The 19,089-nt window shown below is 48.4% G+C and overlaps 2 protein-coding genes across 2 annotated transcripts; both read right to left on the bottom strand.

The window, feature by feature from the left end:
- Positions 1 to 1,443: 1,443 nt before the first annotated feature.
- On the bottom strand, positions 1,444 to 6,919 carry CHMP4A (charged multivesicular body protein 4A). The gene is made up of 6 exons (XM_081168205.1): positions 6,787 to 6,919; positions 6,073 to 6,222; positions 5,276 to 5,453; positions 4,342 to 4,456; positions 3,794 to 3,917; positions 1,444 to 2,597 (listed from the first exon to the last, which is right to left on the bottom strand). The coding sequence occupies exons 1-6, from the start codon at positions 6,815 to 6,817 to the stop codon at positions 2,515 to 2,517; spliced, it is 681 nt and encodes a 226-aa protein (XP_081024331.1). The 5' UTR covers positions 6,818 to 6,919; the 3' UTR covers positions 1,444 to 2,514.
- A 5,125-nt stretch (positions 6,920 to 12,044) lies between these two features.
- Positions 12,045 to 19,026, bottom strand: MDP1 (magnesium dependent phosphatase 1). The gene is made up of 6 exons (XM_081168249.1): positions 18,971 to 19,026; positions 17,474 to 17,534; positions 15,564 to 15,674; positions 13,298 to 13,405; positions 12,461 to 12,546; positions 12,045 to 12,227 (listed from the first exon to the last, which is right to left on the bottom strand). The coding sequence occupies exons 1-6, from the start codon at positions 19,005 to 19,007 to the stop codon at positions 12,148 to 12,150; spliced, it is 483 nt and encodes a 160-aa protein (XP_081024375.1). The 5' UTR covers positions 19,008 to 19,026; the 3' UTR covers positions 12,045 to 12,147.
- Positions 19,027 to 19,089: the final 63 nt, after the last annotated feature.

A 19,089-nucleotide genomic window follows, 5' to 3' on the forward strand; every position in this document is an offset into this window, starting at 1 on the left:
GCTTAAAAACCTCAAAGGAAGGAGAGTCCGCTAGCTTCCAAGGGAGACCATTTCACTGTCGAACCGCTCTTCCTGTGAGAAAATTCTTCCTGATGTTTAGCTGGAATCAGTGGTGTAGCAGAGTTTGCCAGCCGCCAGGGCACAGAGGGTGAAGAGAGGCTGCTGTGCTAGCCCAGGCCTTGCCACTGCCGCCCCTGGAGTGCCCCGCTTCTGGGAACAAAGTGGGGTTACGCTGTGCTGCCTGTCAGCCCACATGGGGGGGGGGGGACGACAGCCAGCCAACATAGCCTTTGGTGGTCGGATTCCCCGGACGTCCACCGAGAGGAGTGGCAGGTTGTGCTGGGCACTTTCCTGCCTCCCTCAGCCTCCGCCCGCTCGCCAAGTGCAGTGCGAACGACCCTCTGTTGTGTTCCTGAGTTCATCTCTTTCCCCAGCGAGGAAATTGGGAGTTTGCAAAATGCCACCTTAGCGATAGCAAGCGTGGCAACGAACAGCATGCGGGGTTTCAGCAGGATCTAGGAAGCGGAGGACCAAAACACAAAGTCGTTGGTCCATACTGTACAGCCCGCAGTGCCTTCCTGTGTTTCAGAAAGGAGACCATTTCAGCCCCATGTGGCTCTTTGAAAAAGGTGCCATTTTAGCGGGTGGCGCTGTGGGTTAAACCACAGAGCCTAGGACATGCCGATCAGAAGGTTGGCAGTTCGAATCCCCGCGACGGGGTGAGCTCCCGTTGCTCGGTCCCTGCTCCTGCCAACCAAGCAGTTTGAAAGCACGTCAAAGTGCAAGTAGATAAATAGGTACCGCTCCGGGGGGGAGGTAAACGGCGTTTCCGTGCGCTGCTCTGGTTCGCCAGAAGTGGCTTAGTCCTGCTGGCCACATGACCCGGAAGCTGTACGCCAGCTCCCTCGGCCAATAAAGCGAGATGAGCGCCGCAGCCCCAGAGTCGGCCACGACTGGACCTAACGGTCAGGGGCCCCTTTACCTTAAAAATCAGGCAGGGCAGTGTATGTGGGGAAGCTTATAAATGATGCAAAGTGAGTAGCAAACACGCCCAGCAAACACCAATGAAAGTGAAGGCCGGGTTCAGAGTATGAGAAAATCTAAGTGCTATTTCTCCACCCAAAATAGTTTAAATTGAGATGTAGCGATGTGTGCTGACAGCTTCCAGTGAGGAATCGGAACAGAGGTCTGGCGGTCGCTCTTAGCTGCGGCAACTGAGCAGAGCCTCCAAGCTCAAGAGCAGTCTATCTCTAATTGCTCGGGAGAGGGCCCAAGAAGGGCGGGCAGTGGCTTCGTTGGGCATATCTGATTGGGCAGCGTGCGGAACAGAGGGACACTCTGTCCAATCCAGGAGGGCGTAGAGAGAGCCAAGAGGGGAGGGGAGGACTTGCAAGAGCGCTGCTTCCCTCCCCAGCCCCGCCCTTCGAACAACGAAACAGCAGAAAAATTTCCGGCCACGTTTATTTTCAGAGTTGTCGTCGTAAAGGCCACTGCAGCATGTGCGCGTGAGAGGGGGGTGCGGGTTGGGGCGGAAATCCCTCCCCTTCACCCCCCAAATTCTTGGCCACGAGAAGATACAAAAAGAAGAAGAAGAAACTAACGACGGAGACGAAGACGAGAGAGAGAGAGAAAGTTTCCGAAAAGTTAGCGGGTTAGCACAGATCCGAGTGCAAATAACATGTAAACGCCACCCCAAGCCACATTTAAACAGACACGCTGTCGATAGGAACAGAGAAAGAGAAAGAGAGAACGTACCTGTTCGCAACAGACCCCCCACCCTCTTGGCACAGTTCCACCCACCCTGCTGGGCTGGCATCATTCATCATCATCATTTTTTTAAATTCACATGCTGGTGGGGAGAAAATCTGTAGCATTGGTAAAGAGGCTGGGGGGGGGGGGGAGAACGACCAAGGCATGGAGCCCCCCTAACCCCCCGCCCAGCAAAGAGGAGTAGCGAAGGAACACTGAACCCCCACAATTTGACACAGGCCCCAATCCCCCTCGCAGCGAGTGCAGGGGGGGGAGAACTTAACTCCGTGGAAACCCCTCGGCCTCACTTCTGGGGAGGGGGGGGACTTGTGCCCCCCTCCCCACCGAAGGCCCCTCACATGTTTACAACCGCGGAGAGGGTCTCGGGATTGCTTGGGAAGCGCCAAGCACCAAGATTGGAAAGTTTGGTCCTCGAGTTTTACAGAGGGGTAACGCGGGGGGTGCGGGGCCGGTCTCCCGTTCCCAAGGCAAGCCCCCTTCCCCCTCCCCACGATACAATCTGTTCATATACATATATATATATATTTCATATATATAAATCTGTCTATATAAAACTCTTTACATTCGGCACGTAAGGTTATTTCAGGCAGGGGCGGGGCGGAGGGGGCGTCGGTGTTCACCACCCCTCCCCGAATCTGGAACTGAAGGAGGAAGGCAGGGGAGGGGGAAAGGTCCTCTCCCGTCTCCCAGCCCTCCGAGGAAGGGGAGGGAGGGAAGGAAGGCGGGCGGTTTTCCCACAATGCATCACGACACCCAGGCGGCGAGTTGCTTCATTTCTTCGTCGTCGTCGTCATCCACCGCGGAGGCAGAGGCGGGCACTTTTGAGGCTGGCAAAATAATAATAATAATTTATTATTTGTACCCCACCCATCTGGCTGGGTCTCCCCAGCCACTCTGGGCGGCTTCCAACAAAGATTAAAAATACATTAAAATGTCACACATTGAAAACTTCCCTGAACCGGGCTGCCTGAACGGAGGGAGGGAAAAGGATGAAATCAAAATGTAGACACGGCACCCCAAAACTTCAACCCTCTTCCAAACGCTCCCGCCTTTACTTAACACCTTGCCTCGGGGTGCCCGTTTATTTACTGCATTTATATGAGCTTTGAAGACACTCGAACTCAGGACGCAAGGGAGAAACGTGCTAAGAGGAAGGCACGTTCGGCAAACCCTCACCATGATCAACTCCTGCCCGGAAACCTATGTCCCCACTGTGGAAGGACATGTGGATCCAGAATTGGCCTCGCTTACGGACTCACTGTTAAAGCTGTGTTTATGGAAGACCACCTTACTTGGCTACGAGTGATTGCCAAAGAAGATACAGTGGTACCTTGGCTTTCAAACTTAATCTGTTCCGGGAGACGGTTCGACTCCCGTAACCATTTAAAAACCCAAGCACTGCTTCCAATTGGCTGAAGGAGCTTCCTGCACTCAATTAGAAGCTGTGTCGGACGTTTGGCTTACAAAGAACGTTCACAAACAGGTTTGCGGCGTTCAGGAGCCAAAACGTACGTGTACCAAGGCGTTTGAGAACCAAGGTACGACTGTAGTGCTTTCAGGCAGACGCCACAAAGTGGTTTGTGTAAGGTTACGGCAAGAAGAACACACACACACATACAAAGGGCCTTCTCTTTTAAAAAAGCCACAATATCCAGGCTGGATTAAGACCTTTGGAGACCCTAAGCACTTAAAAACTTTTGGAGCCCCCATATCTATCCAATTCAAAATATAAGCCGTAAAAAATAAATATATTATTTTTCGAAATGAAGCAGAACCTACATTCAGGTGGGAAATGATGCTTATTTTTGTACGCTTCCACTTTACGTTCACTCACTTTCTCCAGATCCTTTTGTGACTGCCGCCCCACACCAGCCAGAGGCATGATGGGAGTTGTAGTCCAGTCACACTTGGAGTGACCCAGGTTGGCAAAGCCAGGGCTTTGAGGGGAGCTGAAACAGCAGGCGACGCCATCCCAAGACCCAGGGGCTTGTGCCCACCTCGCTGCCTCCCCAGACCCCCTTACCTGGCACGCTGGGCAGGCGAGAGGCAGGCACGCTGGGCAGCTCAGGGGTCGGTTCCCCAACATTCAGCAGTTCCTTGTCCAAGTCTTCCTGCTCCATCTCTTCCAGCTCAGCTAACAGCTCGTCCTGAGGGAAGGAAAGGCAGGGAGATGAGTAGAAACACAAAACAGGTGCCCACTGCCCCACTCCTCTGGGGCTCAGCCCCCCCAAAAAGGCGGATCTGCAGACCCATAACCGAACTCCCTCCTCCACTTTTCATGAGAGAGGACCTCCCCTTTTTATTATTATTATTAAATATTTTCTTGATTTACAAAAGCGTGTGCAATGTCTCTCTCTCATATATATATATGTTGCTTAATTTTTCTAGTAGGGCTGTTTCCCATAGTATTTGGTACCCTTGGTCCATGCTTACTGCCTGACAGGTCTCTCCAGTGTCTGGTTATGGTGTTTCTGGCTGCTGAAAGTAGGTGGGTTATGAGTCCTTTGTGGTGTAAGTGGGCATTATTGTCTTGGAAGGTGTTTAGTAAGGGTCCCCCGCTTTTGACGTTACCTCATCTACGTCGTCCCCAAAGCCGACGGGCTTCGAGATGGCGTCGGAGATCTGCTGCGCGATGTCCTGCTGCTCTGTGATCTCGGCCATCAGGTCGTCCACTTTGTCGATGTCCCTGGAGAGACGGGGCGGGGGAAGTGGGTGAGACACAGCGGAAAGGGGCAGGTGGGCTGCTTTTGCTGTTGCACCAGGAAAGCTCCACCTCAAGGGAAGCGGGGGAGGCCAAAGGAGCTGGAAGACTGAGCAAATCCGAGATCCAGGTCCGAAAATGCGAGCAGCCGCCACGAGGCAAAATCCACAAGGCAGGACTACCATGGCAGGACTAAGAAGGATGAAGCCAGCCTTTGAAAGGGGAACCTTTCTTTAGCCAAGGGCCGCAATCCCACCAGGGCAACTTTATGGGGGCCACAGGTCTGGACACACACAAGCCTCTCCATCCTGGTTGGACCCCAGTTCAAAGACACAGACCAGCCAGGTATGCTTACTGGAGGGGGGCTCGGAGATGGCCCAACAAGGGGCGTGGCCTGGGCAGAGGATTCTGGGAGCTGTAGTTTGTTAAGGGCACTGAGCCTCGCTAGGAGAGCCCTATTCCCGCTCACAGAGCAGCCATTCCCAGAATCCCTGGGAAGAGAGAGTGGCTGTTAAACCGCCCTGACAACCATAGCTCTTGTGAAGGGAATAATGCGGTGTCTCAGCACCCTTATCGGACTACAGCTCCCAGGATTCTTTGCAGGAAGCCACACCTGCCAGCACTGTCTTTTAAATAGAGGGCATGCACATGGCCAGAAAGGGTCTCCTCCTTTGCACTCGGGGCTTGCTGCTCCCTCGGCCTTCGCTTTTGCCCTTTCCAGGCTCCACACAAGCACCCCATCTCCCTCCCCCCTCCAGGCGGCACAGGAGCCTGCCCTGACGGCCCCACGGCCTCGGGACCCACATGTGCTGATGGGCTTCTTTCATGGCTCGGGCTGCATCCGACATGGTCTTGAGCACTTCGGTGTTGGTGGTGGCGTTCTCGAGAGCCTCGCGCTGGAACTCGATGGTGGAGAGGGTCCCATCGATCTGCCCCAGCTGCTGCTCGTAGCGTTTCTTCCGCTTGAGAGCTTGCAGGGCAGCTGGATCGAGAAGGGAGGGAAAGAGGCAATGCGTTATTCTGTTTTTAATATTCAGCTGACAACTGCCCAGAGTGGCACCCAGTCAGATGGGTGGCATATTATTATTATTATTACTATTAGCAGGCATCAGTTCCATTTGCTCCCTGACACAGCCCACCCCTTAAACTTTACAAACGCTCTATTTCCTCCTCTAAGGCTACAGGATTCCATTCCTCAGAAATGTAGGCTGTGCTGGAAGCAGAAACACAGCTCCCTAAAATCCCCCAGCTTTCATTTTGACACTGCTAAGTTTCTTTTTTTATTTTGTGTGTGTTTGTGTGTGTGTGCAATTGAATTTAAATATCACATCACAAAAGTAAAAAGAAAACACACCACTTTATTTTATTTATATGTAACATTTACTTTTTGGTAACATTTTACTTTCTACATAACATATTTTTGCTAACCGGCGAGCGGTGTATTTTCTTTCCTTTTCTTTTAACATTGCTAAGTTTCTAGTCCTTATGAAAGCACAGCCCCCTCAAAGCTGCTGCTTAAGGGATGAAGGAAATCTCTGTTTTAACCGGGCCCCCTTCCTGGACCCCACGTTCCCTGGATCTCCCTCCACTGCTCCATTCACCTCTTTTGTTTTTCGTCCCATGTTTCTTGGCCGACTGAAGTTCCTGCTGGATCTTTTGCTCCAGGAATTCTTGTTTCTTGACAAGCACCTCCTCCGTCTCCCGCAGCTTCTGGATAGCCTCCTGCGGGGTGGGGGCTTTGGCCTTCTTACCTGGAAAGGGCCCCGGCCAGAGAGGGTGGGGGGAAGGGAGAGAAGGGAGAGAGCCAGAACGCCCATTAATCCTCCAGCATCAATCCAACCTATTTGAGAGCCAACAACAACAGGGACTAGAACCATTGCTTGGAAAGGATGATGCTAAAGGGAGACTGGTCAGCCCACCAAGAGATACCCCAGGTGAATTATGGGCTTTTCCCAGCAGCCATCCTTCTCCTCCATGACTCTCTTGCCCTGCTTCAAAATGGTGGGGGGAAGCTGCCGCCCTACACCCAGAAACTGATCACTGGGGAAGAAGATAAGTTAACCCCCCAAAATAGAGCTTTTTGGAAATATGGTACAGTCCACTCCCCCCCCCGAAAAAGCTTGGAATGAACCCTTCCCCTTCCTTTAATACGTTTCCCTCCTTTGTTTCTCTCCCTCCACCAAGCCAGATTCTTTTCCTCTCCTCCCTCCTCCCCCCAAGACACAAATGGTTTCTCCCAGCTGTCCGTGATCCCCTATGGCGATTGGGCGATACCACCCTCCTTCAGGGTGGGGAATGTAAATGTAGGGGCTCACCCTTCCCGAAGAGCTTTCCCAAGCCACTCATCTCGCCTGGTTGGTAATTCACTGGACTTCCTCTTCCGGCTTCATCCACCTCCCAGCCTTACACCGCCTCCATCCCCCCCCACCTATCACATGACAACAGGGAAGGACCAGGGCAAAGGGGAACCAGTCTTCCTAGTTCTCTATAGAGACATCAGGTTCCCAATTTGAACTGGCTACACTCCTCTTACGTGCGGGGAAATGGGAGTGGAATTGCATTTAAAAAAAAGGGGGGGGGTTCGACCTAGACTCATTAATTAATTAATTAATCAATCAATTAATCGTGGCCCAAGTCCTACTGATTTAATTTGGAATCTAGTGCACATAACTTACAGAAGACTGGGATCAACCCAGTGATCAGATTTTTTTAAAATTTTAAAACAAACAAACATCATGGCTGCTTCAAAGAGCAGCTGCGAAAGGAGAACCTCTCGCCCTGTTTGGATTTTGGCAATTGGGATTGGTTTTTAACCATAGGTTCCGACATCGCTCCACCACGCTTGCCCCGCACATGGGAAGTGATTTTATAATGGGAACCGGAAGTTGAGGTTGCGGTGAGTGTCCAATTAATGGTATCTCTTTGGACCAAATCTGGGCACGGGACAAAAACGTGGGCAGGGAAATCATATGACGTGATGTCTCTCCCTCTCTTCCCCCCTCCCTCTCTTAAAGGAGCCGCGCCGCCCTAAAGAACCCCTTTCCAATCCTGAAACAGAATTTTGTAGTCTCGAAATTAAATTATGAATATCCATTTCGTACAGGGGCCATATGATCTACCTGGTTTTATGGGACTGAATCCACATTAATCATTTTGCCGGCAGTTTGAAGGTCCCCACCCCAAGCTGCCCCACCCATCCCATAATAGCGCCCCTGATCTTTAAAAAGCTGCGGGAGATTTCACAATCCAACAGGTATAGCCTTCCATTGTGGTGGGGAGAATTAGGGCTGGGGGCTCCCCTCCTTTTCACACTGATTTTCCATGTTTACTATACCAGAGATGGAGATCCATTGACTCTCCTCTGTTTTAAGACTCCTATCTCCCATCACCCCTGTTTTATTGGCTGAAGCTGACAACCAAAAAAAATCTAGAGTCCCCTAGATGTTAAAAGCACTTCTTTGTAATCTGGCTGACATGTCTCTTCCCACTTGGCTCTGGGCATTCACACCTTTTCCTTAATGTATTATTGTTGTTTAAATAAAACATAAATTGAAGATGTGATAAGAATTCTAAAGTCTTAGATATATAATAAATGTTCATAAATGTACCAACCAAGCACGTACATAGATCAGCACAGGAAGACCGACCTGAAACCGTTTTTGATTCCCAAACTGACCAAATGCTTTCTCTGCAAGATCAAAGGAAAATGGAAAAGCCTCCCCATTGTCTTTTCCTTCACAAATCCTGTCTTAAGGGTATGTCTGTGTTCGAATAGGGTGAGCCTGTGATCTGGCTCAGGAACTAAGGCTCCCCTGGGTATCCAATCAAGTGAGCATTAACAGGTAACCTGTAAGACGAGATAAACAACACACTCAGATTTCTGCTGTAGACCGCCTTTTCTATGATGTATCTGAGGGGTGGTCTTGAGTTCCAGGGCAGGGAATTTAAAATGTCTATATAAGGCCTTGCGCGCCATTGTTCTGGGTTCCTCCTCCTTTCCCGCGTGTGAGGGGAGCACCCTGTCGCAATAGATCAATAAAGATCAGGCTTACTAGCTGCTTTGCTTCTCAATATTCTCTGGTTGGCCTCTGTTAGTTTCTCCTACCAATAGGGAACCTACGTAAGGACTCTATATGGGCTCTTGGACACCCCATAAGGGAACAAGGGCAAATGTTTGTTTACAACAAAGACAAGCATGTCTCTGGACATGTGCAAAGTACACCTTCCCCAGCAGTAAATGCAGCTCCGCACTGTGAGCATATTGAGGGTGAAAGACTGTAGGGCCTGGCCATTGCTTTTAATAATAAAAAAGGGGGGGGGGAGCATTGGGCCTGACGGACCTGATCCTGGATATTGCATTTAAAAAAACAGAAAGCAGAAACAAACCCACACTACTCGTGACTTTTAGGAGATGCATTGCATTGCCTGATTGAAAGAGCAGAGTAAAGATATTGCAAGAAGCACAATTCTGCCGACTCTTCTGTGCATTCCTTTGTTCTCTGCGCTTGGTTCTTAACAAACGTTATATCAGTTTTACGCGATAAATAAATGTCTGATCCCACAGTGAGAGAGACAGAGAGGATGTGAGCTTTCACTTGCTCCTGCGTACCTCAGCCAATGAGAAATCAGCAACCCACCAGACAATTTTGGCCAACCTGGAGCCCTCTGGAAGTTTGGGGCTGCAGCTCCCATCAGAGTTCACAGAATGGTAGAATTGTCGAGTTAGAAGGGACCCCAGGGTCATCTAGTCCAACCCCCTGCAATGGAGGGATCTCAACTGAAGCATCCATGGCAGATGGCCACCCAACCTCTGCTTAAAAACCTCCAGTGAAGGAGCGTTGTAGTCCAAAAAACTGGAAGGTGCAAAGTTGGAAAAGGCTGACACAGGAATGTAGCCTGGGAGTCATTTTGGACTCACAGCTGTCCATGGAGGCACAGGTTAATTCTGTGTCCAGGGCATCTGTCTACCAGCTCCATCTGGTACGCAGGATGAGACCCTACCTCCCCGCGGACTGTCTCGCCAGAGTGGTGCATGCTCTGGTTATCTCCTGCTTGGACTACTGCCCTGCGCTCTACGTGGGGCTACCTTTGAAGGTGACCCGGAAACTGCAACTAATCCAGAATGCGGCAGCTAGACTGGTGACTGGGAGTGGCCGCCGAGACCACATAACACCAGTTGTAAAAGACTTGCATTGGCTCCCAGAACATTTCCAAGCACAATTAAGAGTGTTGGTGTTGACCTTGAAAGCCCTAAATGACTTTGCCCCAGTATACTTGAAGGAGCGTCTCCACCCCCATCATTCAGCCCTGACACTGAGGTGCAGCTCTGAGGGCCTTCTGGCAGTTCCCTCACTGCGAAAAGTGAGGTTACAGGGAACCAGGCAGAGGGCCTTCTCGGTAGTGGCGCCCGCCCTGTGGAACACCCTCCCACCAGGTGTCAAGGAAATAAACAACTAGAAGGCATCTGAAGGCAGCTCTGTTTAGGGAAGCTTTTAATGTTTGATGTTTTATCGTGTTTTTAATATTCTATTGGACAAGGATCCTGCGATCACGTTAAGGGTAGCCATATGTGCGATTGCCATAAAACTTAGGCAACAAGCTGTGCCTAATAAGGTTTTAAATGATAATTTTAGGTTATATGTTAGTGACTAAGTTTTAATTTATATATTTTTTAACTGTTGCTATATCTGTATTGTCCCTCTTATACCTAATTGCAAATTCAAATGTATCCCTATCGTGTTTTATGACTTCCTTGATATTGTATGTGGGCTGGAATTGGTCTGTGACCGAAATAATAAAATTCATTCATTCAATATTCTATTGGAAGCCGCCCAGAATGGCTGGGGAAACCCAGCCAGCTGGGCGGGGTATAAATAATAAATTATTATATTATTATTACATTTTTTGGTGCCTGCTAAAAATAGTTGTTTAGGCAAGCCTATCCAGAAGCATAGCATTTTAATCTGGTTTTTATCTTGATAGGTTTTTTTGAATACTTTAGGTATTTCTTCTTAACCAATTCTTTTCCCTGTGATTTCACTGTTTTATTCTGTTTATAAACCACGATCGGCATTGCTGTTATTGCCTTTCTACAGTCAAGCGGTGCATGAACTTTACAAAGCAGACAATTGAATAAAACTGGCCCCCCCGCCCCCCCCCCCCGCTTTCACAGTGCCTGTCGTCTTCTGCCGGCTCGGCAACTGGAGGGGACGTGGATCAGTTGTTGGGGAACAGCAGCGTGGCAAGGTGTAGGGGTGCAGATATCCAGAGTGTGGGGGTCAGGTGGGATCGCTAGGAGGAATTATGAAAAATGAAGCAGGCCATTGTGTCCGTGATGAAAGCATTGCGTTGACTGGGTTTGATTCATTGACAATCGTTTCTGATCAAATCCCACAAGCCTCTCCACCTCTGCCATTTGCTTCCTCTACACCTGACAGGCACGTATCAGCATTCTAAACACAGACCAGTTGCCAGTTGCTTCATCAGGCATCCTGGGTCATATAGTAGGTAGCTTCTTTGATGTAGTTTGGGTGGCGCTGGGGGTTAAACCACAGAGCCTAGGACTTGCCGATCAGAAGGTCGGCGGTTCGAATCCTCGCGACAGGGTGCGCTCCCATTGTTCAGTCCCTGCTCCTGCCAACCTAGCAGTTCGAAAGCATGTCAGAGTGCAAGCAGATAAATAGGTATGGCTCCAGCAGGAAGGTAAACGGCGTTTCCGTGCACTGCTCTGGTTCACCAGAAGCGGCTTAGTCATGCTGGCCACATGACCCGGAAGCTGGACGCTGGCTCCCTCAGCCAATAAAGCGAGATGAGCGCTGCAACCCCAGAGTCGGCCATGACTGGACCTAAGGGTCAGGGGTCCCTATACCTTTACCTTTAAAGGCCAGGAAGAGAGTTCACAAGGAGATGGTAAATACTCTTTTCCTTGCCATCCTTCCTTCCTTCCCTGCCTGTTTATGACCTCTGGGTTTTGCTGAATGCATTCCTGTAGTCCTGTTTTGTTTACTCTCAGATATGTATGCATGCTCAAAGTAGTCTTTGTAGTTAACAGGATTTCTTCTGATCTGACTTTGTCCCACGTGGGTTTTTTTGAAACGCTCAGAGGAAATCTGATTGGTTCTTATGAACACTGTGTAAAAAGTCCTTTTGTGAATAAAACAACCTGGGCCGAGGGGTGGAGAAGGATTATTATCATTATTGGCACCTCTCCCCAGAGTCTTGCCAAGCATCCTGTGTACAGTGGTACCTCAGGTTACAGACGCTTCAGGTTACAGACTCTGCTAACCCAGAAATAGTACCTCGGGTTAAGAACTTTGCTTCAGGAGGAGAACAGAAATCATGCTCCGGTGGCGCGGCAGCAGCAGGAGGCCCCATTAGCTAAAGTGGTGCTTCAGGTTAAGAACAGTTTCAGGTTAAGTACGGACCTCCGGAATGAATTAAGTACTTAACCCGAGGTACCCCTGTCTTTTATTAATCAGAGTCCAATCCTTCCTTTGCGCTGGGAACGCTACAGCAAGGTGCCTATCAGTTAAGTCCAGGCTGTTCACACGCGTGTAAAAAGATGCGCGGCAGGGAAACACGTAGAGGATTTATTGCACGGGGTCAAAATCCCGTCCCCGCCAACACACTCCACACATGACGAGAGGGGTCCGGTTTGCGTCAGCCGCAGGCGGCGCTCAGGAGCGAGCGAAGGCTTCTAGGCCCTGTTTCAGGAGGGACAGGTTCATGCCGTTGGGGACGAGGATACATGTGACTCCTACGTGGAAGCGAAATAGGGGGAAAATAGATTGCACATCTCCCTGCCCCCCCCCCTTCATAGGAAGGTGACATTCAGAGTCAGCCTTGGGGTCCGCTTAGCTCAGGCTTGTCTCCACTGACCTACAGCAGCTCCCAAGAGTGAGGCGGGCGCCCACTTTGCCCCACAGACAGCAGCCTCCGCCGCCTAGGGTCGAGGGGGTCACACGCAGCGGGCACATTTCTCCCCGTTACCTAATTTGCTGACGTCGTAAATGTTGCGGCTCTCGTCGTCGAAGAAGAGCATCTGCGAAAAGGGAACCCCGGTTTGTTGAGACAACCTGAGGAGGAACAGGCGGGGGGCAGAATGAGAAATCGCCGTCCCATTGCTCCCCTAGACCAGCCTTGCCAATGGCGCGCCCTCCATCAGTGGTGTCCAAACTTTTTTCACAGAGGGCCAGATTTGATGAAGTGAAGGGCCGTGAGGGCAGGATTAAACCGTACTACCAAAAGGATTAAGGTTTTAAATGACAATTTTAGGTTATATTTTAGTGATCAATATTTAATACATATTTTTAACTGCCGCTATACAGTGGTACCTCGGGTTGCACACGCTTCAGGTTACATACGCTTCAGGTTAAAGACTCCACTAACCCAGAAATAGTACCTCGGGTTAAGAACTTTGCTTCAGGATGAGAACAGAAATCGCAGGGCAGCAGCAGGAGGCCCCATTAGCTAAAGTGGTGCTTCAGGTTAAGAACAGTTTCAGGATAAGAACGGACCTCCGGAACGAATTAAGTACTTAACCCGAGGTACCACTATATCTGAATTGTCTCTGTTATACCCAATTGCAATTCAATGTCTTCCTGTTGCGTTTTATGTGTATTTTCCTGATATTGTAAGTGAGCCAGAACTGGACTGTCATAATAATAAAATTCAAATAAACCAACCAGCGGGCAGGATTAGGCCCAAGAAACGGACGGAACTTGGGGGACATCACTGTGAGGGCGTACAAAGAGCCAAGGGCTTGTCCAGGCTCCTCTTTTCACAGCCACCTGCCCCCCAACCAACGGGATGTAGGTCTTCCCTTACTTCTGAAAGTGGGTGACTTTGCTGCCCGGGTAGATCTCTGCGTAGCGGATGAAGCGGTTCAGGCCGAAGAGATCCAACAGCTGATTAGCCCCCCGGATCTCACCTGTCCTAGGAAGAGAGAGGGAGGGGTGGAGAGATTCATATTTGAGATCGCTTATTAGTCTTGTTTATTAAATAATACCCCCCCTTGCAGACGACCGCAGTGCCTGGAGACAAGGCAGTCAAGTCGTGCATCCGTAGCAGGGACCTGAGGAGAAATGACCGCTGGGAGGAGAACGGAGAGAAGAAATACAGTGGTACCTCGGGTTACATACACTTCAGGTTACATACGCTTCAAGTTACAGACTCTGCTAACCCAGAAATAATACCTCGGGTTAAGAACTTTGCTTCAGGATGAGAACAGAAATTGTGCTCCGGCGGCGCAGCGGCAGCAGGAGGCCCCATCAGCTAAAGTGGTGCTTCAGGTTAAGAACAGTTTCAGGTTAAGAACAGACCTCCGGAACGAATTAAGTACTTAACCCGAGGTACCACTGTACCACGATGCAACCAGACACCTTACTCTGCCCCGGCTGCAACAAAACATGTCTCTCCCATATCATCTCTGCAGCAACAGCAGGCAACATCTTGACCTCACCCCCAAAGGCGCAGTCTTCCATTGTCTCCCATCGTCAACCAAGGTTAAATTTGTAAGCTCAGGGATTTTTCTCAGCCGGAACTCAAGTTCCGGCACCTCTCAGGTCGGTGCCACTGCCGTTGTAAGAGAGGCGTTCACGGCGAGTTCCTCTTTCTTTCTTTTTCTAAAAATATATTTATTAACTTTTCAAAGTTTATACAAAAAAGACAAAAAAACAAAAACACAAAAATTAAAAACACATATAATTTCATTCACTTGTTTTCTTTTAACTTATTTCTCGGACCTCCTCATACCTCCCCTTTTTGTATTCCAATTCAAATTATTCATTCAGCAAATCCTCACCCTTAATTTTCACTTAATTTTACACCTTTCTTTCTTCTTTTCCCCCCAATTATCTTCATCATTACAGCTGGTAACCACTTAGATTCAGTCCAACAGCAATCTAACATTCACTAATTTTATAATATTTCCCAAGACACGGCGAGTTCCTCTTTCTTCTAGGAAAATAGCGCCGCAATCTGAAGATCGCAGGGCGGTTCACAACACAAAAGCACAAAAGGCGAACACAAAATGCGTAGTGAAATCAAGGACACGAAAGAAAAGCAAGCCAGTAAACCGTCCCACAAACACATTTAAAAGGACTTCATAGGGACTAGTCACACAATGGAACTTTAACACGGAACTTTAAGGTGGTCGGCAAGCAGCAAACATGGTGTGGATGTCCCTGTTGACATGGAGTCCAGTAATAATAATAATAATAATAATAATAATAATAATAATAATAATTATTATTATTATTATTATTATTATTATTATTATTATTATTTATTATTTATACCTCGCCCATCTGGCTGAGTTTCCCCAGCCACTCTGGGTGGCTCCCAAGCAAATGTTAAAAACAATACAGTGGTAATAATAATAATAATAATAATAATAATAATAATAATAATAATAATTTATTATTTATACCTCGCCCATCTGGCTGAGTTTCCCCAGCCACTCTGGGTGGCTCCCAAGCAAATGTTAAAAACAATACAGTGGTAATAATAATAATAATAATAATAATAATAATAATAATAATAATAATAATAATAATAATTTATTATTTATACCTCGCCCATCTGGCTGAGTTTCCCCAGCCACTCTGGGTGGCTCCCAAGCAAATGTTAAAAACAATACAGTGGTAATAATAATAATAATAATAATAATAATAATAATAATAATAATAATAATTTATTATTTATACCTCGCCCATCTGGCTGAGTTTCCCCAGCCACTCTGGGTGGCTCCCAAGCAAATGTTAAAAACAATACAGTGGTAATAATAATAATAATAATAATTTATTATTTATACCTCGCCCATCTGGCTGAGTTTCCCCAGCCACTCTGGGTGGCTCCCAAGCAAATGTTAAAAACAATACAGTGATAAAAATAATAATAATAATTTATTATTTATACCTCGCCCATCTGGCTGAGTTTCCCCAGCCACTCTGGGCAGCTCCCAAGCAAATGCTAAAAACAGTACAGCATTAAATATTAAAAACCTCCCTAAAAAAGGCTGTCAAGCCAAGTAACCCAGAATAAATGGAGGCGGTTTGGGGCCTGCAGGGATGGGTGCAGGATCTGGACTCACCGTGAGGCAGCCGCCATAGGGATCCCCTCTGCTTGCAGCTGCTCCAGCGCAGCCGGCACCTCGGGGTACAGATTTATGGGTCGCATGTTGCGGTCTCGTATTGAGCCATCGCTGAGGGGAACATTGACAAAAGAGTGATGAGGTTTGTTGCCTTTAAAGCAACAAAAAAAGTGTCGGGATGGTATATGTGTTTTTAACATGGCAGGCAGAAATCCAACAGATACAGTTTTCCCCAGGACACAAAGTAGAGCTTCACCTGTTGGGTTCCTGCCTGCTGCACGGTTTTTAGGGGCACAGAGCCCTTTAAGCATGAAACAAACATCAGTGTCTCTCCCCAAGTGGGGGGAATAAACAGCTCCCTGAAAGGGCCTTTGTATTGTGCATTAATGACAATTTGTGCTCAAGATGGTTTCAGGGAAGTTAGAAGCAGAACTCCCTTTCGACATTGGTTTGGGGTTTGGAAACCCAGTTGGCACATGCTCCATAACCTGCTGATGAAATCCTGCATCTTTTTAAATATAATAATAATAATAATAATAATAATAATAATAATAATAATTTATTATTATTTGTACCCCGCCAATCTGGCTGGGTTTCCCCAGCCGCTCTGGGCGGCTTCCACAAAGACCAAAAATACACTAAGATGTCACACATTAAAAACTTCCCTGAACAGGGCTGCCTTCAGATGTCTTCTGAATGTCTGGTAGTTGTTTATCGCTTTGACATCTGATGGGAGGGCGTTCCACAGGGTGGACGCCACTACCGAGAAGGCCCTCTGCCTGGTTCCCTTTAGCTTTGCTTCTCGCAGTGAGGGAACCACCAGAAGGCCCTCGGAGCTGGACCTCAGTGTCCGGGCTGAATGATGGGGGTGGAGACGCTGCTTCAGGTATACTGGGCTGAGGCCGTTTAGGGCTTTCAAGGTCAACACCAACACTTTGAATTGTGTTCGGAAACTTCCTGGGAGCCAATGTAGGTCTTTCAAGACCAGTGTTTTGTGGTCTCTGCGGCCGCTCCCAGTCACCAGTCTAGCTGCCGCATTCTGGATTAGTTGCAGTTTCTGGGTCACCTTCAAAGGTAGCCCCACGTAGAGCGCATGGCAGTAGTCCAAGTGGGAGATAACTAGAGCATGCACCACTCTGGCCAGACAGTCTGCAGGCAGGTAGGGTCTCATCCTGCGTACCAGATGGAGCTGGCAGACAGCTGCCCTGGACACAGAATTGACCTGCGCCTCCATGGACAGCGGTGAGTCCAAAATGACTCCCAGGCTGCGCACCTGGTCCTTCGGGGGCACACTTGCCCCATTCAGGACCAGGGAGATATAAACAACGTTCCAGCTTATGAATTGTTTTTGCCCCGCTTTCGTTGCATAACAGCACAACAGTTGCCCACACGGATGACAAGGACGTGGTAACCTTAGAGAAGCATCGCATCAGGGAACCTAATAAGCGGTATGATGTGTGTGGACCGCCCAGTATAAATCCATCACTATTTATTTCATAAAATTTGTAAAAATTGATTGTAAAAAAACAACAACCAACCCCTCAAAGAGGTTTGCGAAAAAGATAAAACAATGCAATTCAAGAATTATCAACAATAATTTAAGACTTTTGAGAAATGAAAATTAACCAAAAACAGATTAAAAGCCACATTAGTGTGAGTCAATGACAGGCATAGGCAAACTCGGTCCTCCAGATGTTTTGGGACTACAACTCCCATCATCCCTAGCTAACAGGACCAGTGGTCAGGGATGATGGGAATTGTAGTCCCAAAACATCTGGAAGGCCGAGTTTGCCTATGCCTGGTCTATGAGATGCTGCAGAAAAACGCCCTCAAAAAACACTGCCAGTCCTATAAATACTCCATATTATTATTATCAAATTTGTATACCACCCTTCATCTAAAGATCTCACCTGCTTTTCTGGAAGGGGGGGTCCACATGGGTGTCAACCCAGAAGGGCCACAGGGTGTAATCTGTAAGAGAGAGATCAGTTGACCTTCAATTCCCCTAACCCCTGCTTCACTCATTCCCATTCTTCCCAAATCGTCTCCTTTTACTACACAGATTCTACTTGTAGGGCCAGACAACCTTCTGATTCCTTTATTATTTTATTCACATAGTATACATTCTTTACAACAAAAAACTCCAAAATAAACAGACAACTCCAGAATAAAATCATATGTAACAGAACCACAAGTCTCCTGTTTTCATTTACACTGATCTCCTCTCTGACACCTTTACTTCATATTTCTTGCTGCTTTCTGCTTTCCTTATAGAATCTTCATAAAAAATTTAATCTCTTAAATCCTATACCAATCTTTAACAATTTCAATTAATCCCTTCACCTCCTCCCCCACAGCCCAGTACTTCACCCGTGTGCGAACTTCTTTACCTACTCTTATTGTTGTTATTGTTGCGTTATTCACTTTATTTGTTATTCCATCCTTAATATATTATTATTCTATCTCCTTGCGGCTTTTAAACTTTTTCATATTGATTTTTAAGTTCCGAGGGCCGGACAACCTTCTGGGGGCCACATGTGCAAAGCGGGCAGAGGCAGAATTGGGTGGGACAACGAGTGCGAATTTTACCTTTGTAGAGTGAGCCAGTTTCTACATTCCCACCCCAACACTCCCTGGCTATCCCTCCATCTAGGCAGTGGCGTAGCGTGGGGGGTGCAGGGGGGGGCCCGGCTGCACCGGGCGCAAGATCTGGGGGTTAGGGTTAGGGGGCGCAAATCCACGGGTTAGGGGGCGCAAATCCATGGGTTAGGGGGCGCAAATTACTTGCCTTGCCCCGGGTGCTGACAACCCACGCTACGCCACTGCATCTAGGCAACTGCCAGCCTTCAAGGACACATTTCCAGGCAGAAATACTCCAGGAGGTTATGAAGGAAGAGTACAGAATTGTCATGTTGGAAGGGACCCAGCGGTCATCTAGTCCAGCCCCGTGCAAGGAAGGAAAGTTTTGCCCAAGGTGACCTGAGATTAAGAGCCTCATGCTCAGTAGCGGCTGAGGGTGAGGAGGGTGTTTGGTCCGAGGTGAAAGCCCTCGGGGCCAGACAGAGGAGCTCGGAGGGCCACCCGGGTTTCCCCCCACCCCAAACACACACACCTTAACATAACAGTTGCAGAGCAGAAAGGAATAAAGGCCTTGAACAAACACAACATGGGAGAACTACACCTGTTGAACCTCTGCCTGTGGCAAAGCTGTTCCAGGCGGAAAGCAAAACGGTGGGATCGTGGAACTTCCTTGGGAGTTGGTTGATGGAAATTTCTTTCACCCCAAACTTAGGAACCCCCCCCCCCGCACAATTCCAAGGGTCCTTCCACCAGATCAATACATTTTCCCCAGGGATGTTTGTTTGTGTATACAGGATGAGCCCCAAAGCAACGACGGAGCAACTTACCCAAGTCAAACACAACCAGCGACGGCCGTTTGCTCATCTCCTTTCTATTTCCAGGTAAAAAAGAGGGGGGGGGGGAGAGACTTTGCTCCTTTATTTTTTTTTTAAAGGAGGCAATCAGG

The sequence above is a fragment of the Podarcis bocagei genome (assembly GCF_964188305.1).
Source record: "Podarcis bocagei genome assembly, chromosome: 13".
Classification (NCBI taxonomy): Eukaryota; Metazoa; Chordata; class Lepidosauria; order Squamata; family Lacertidae; genus Podarcis; species Podarcis bocagei.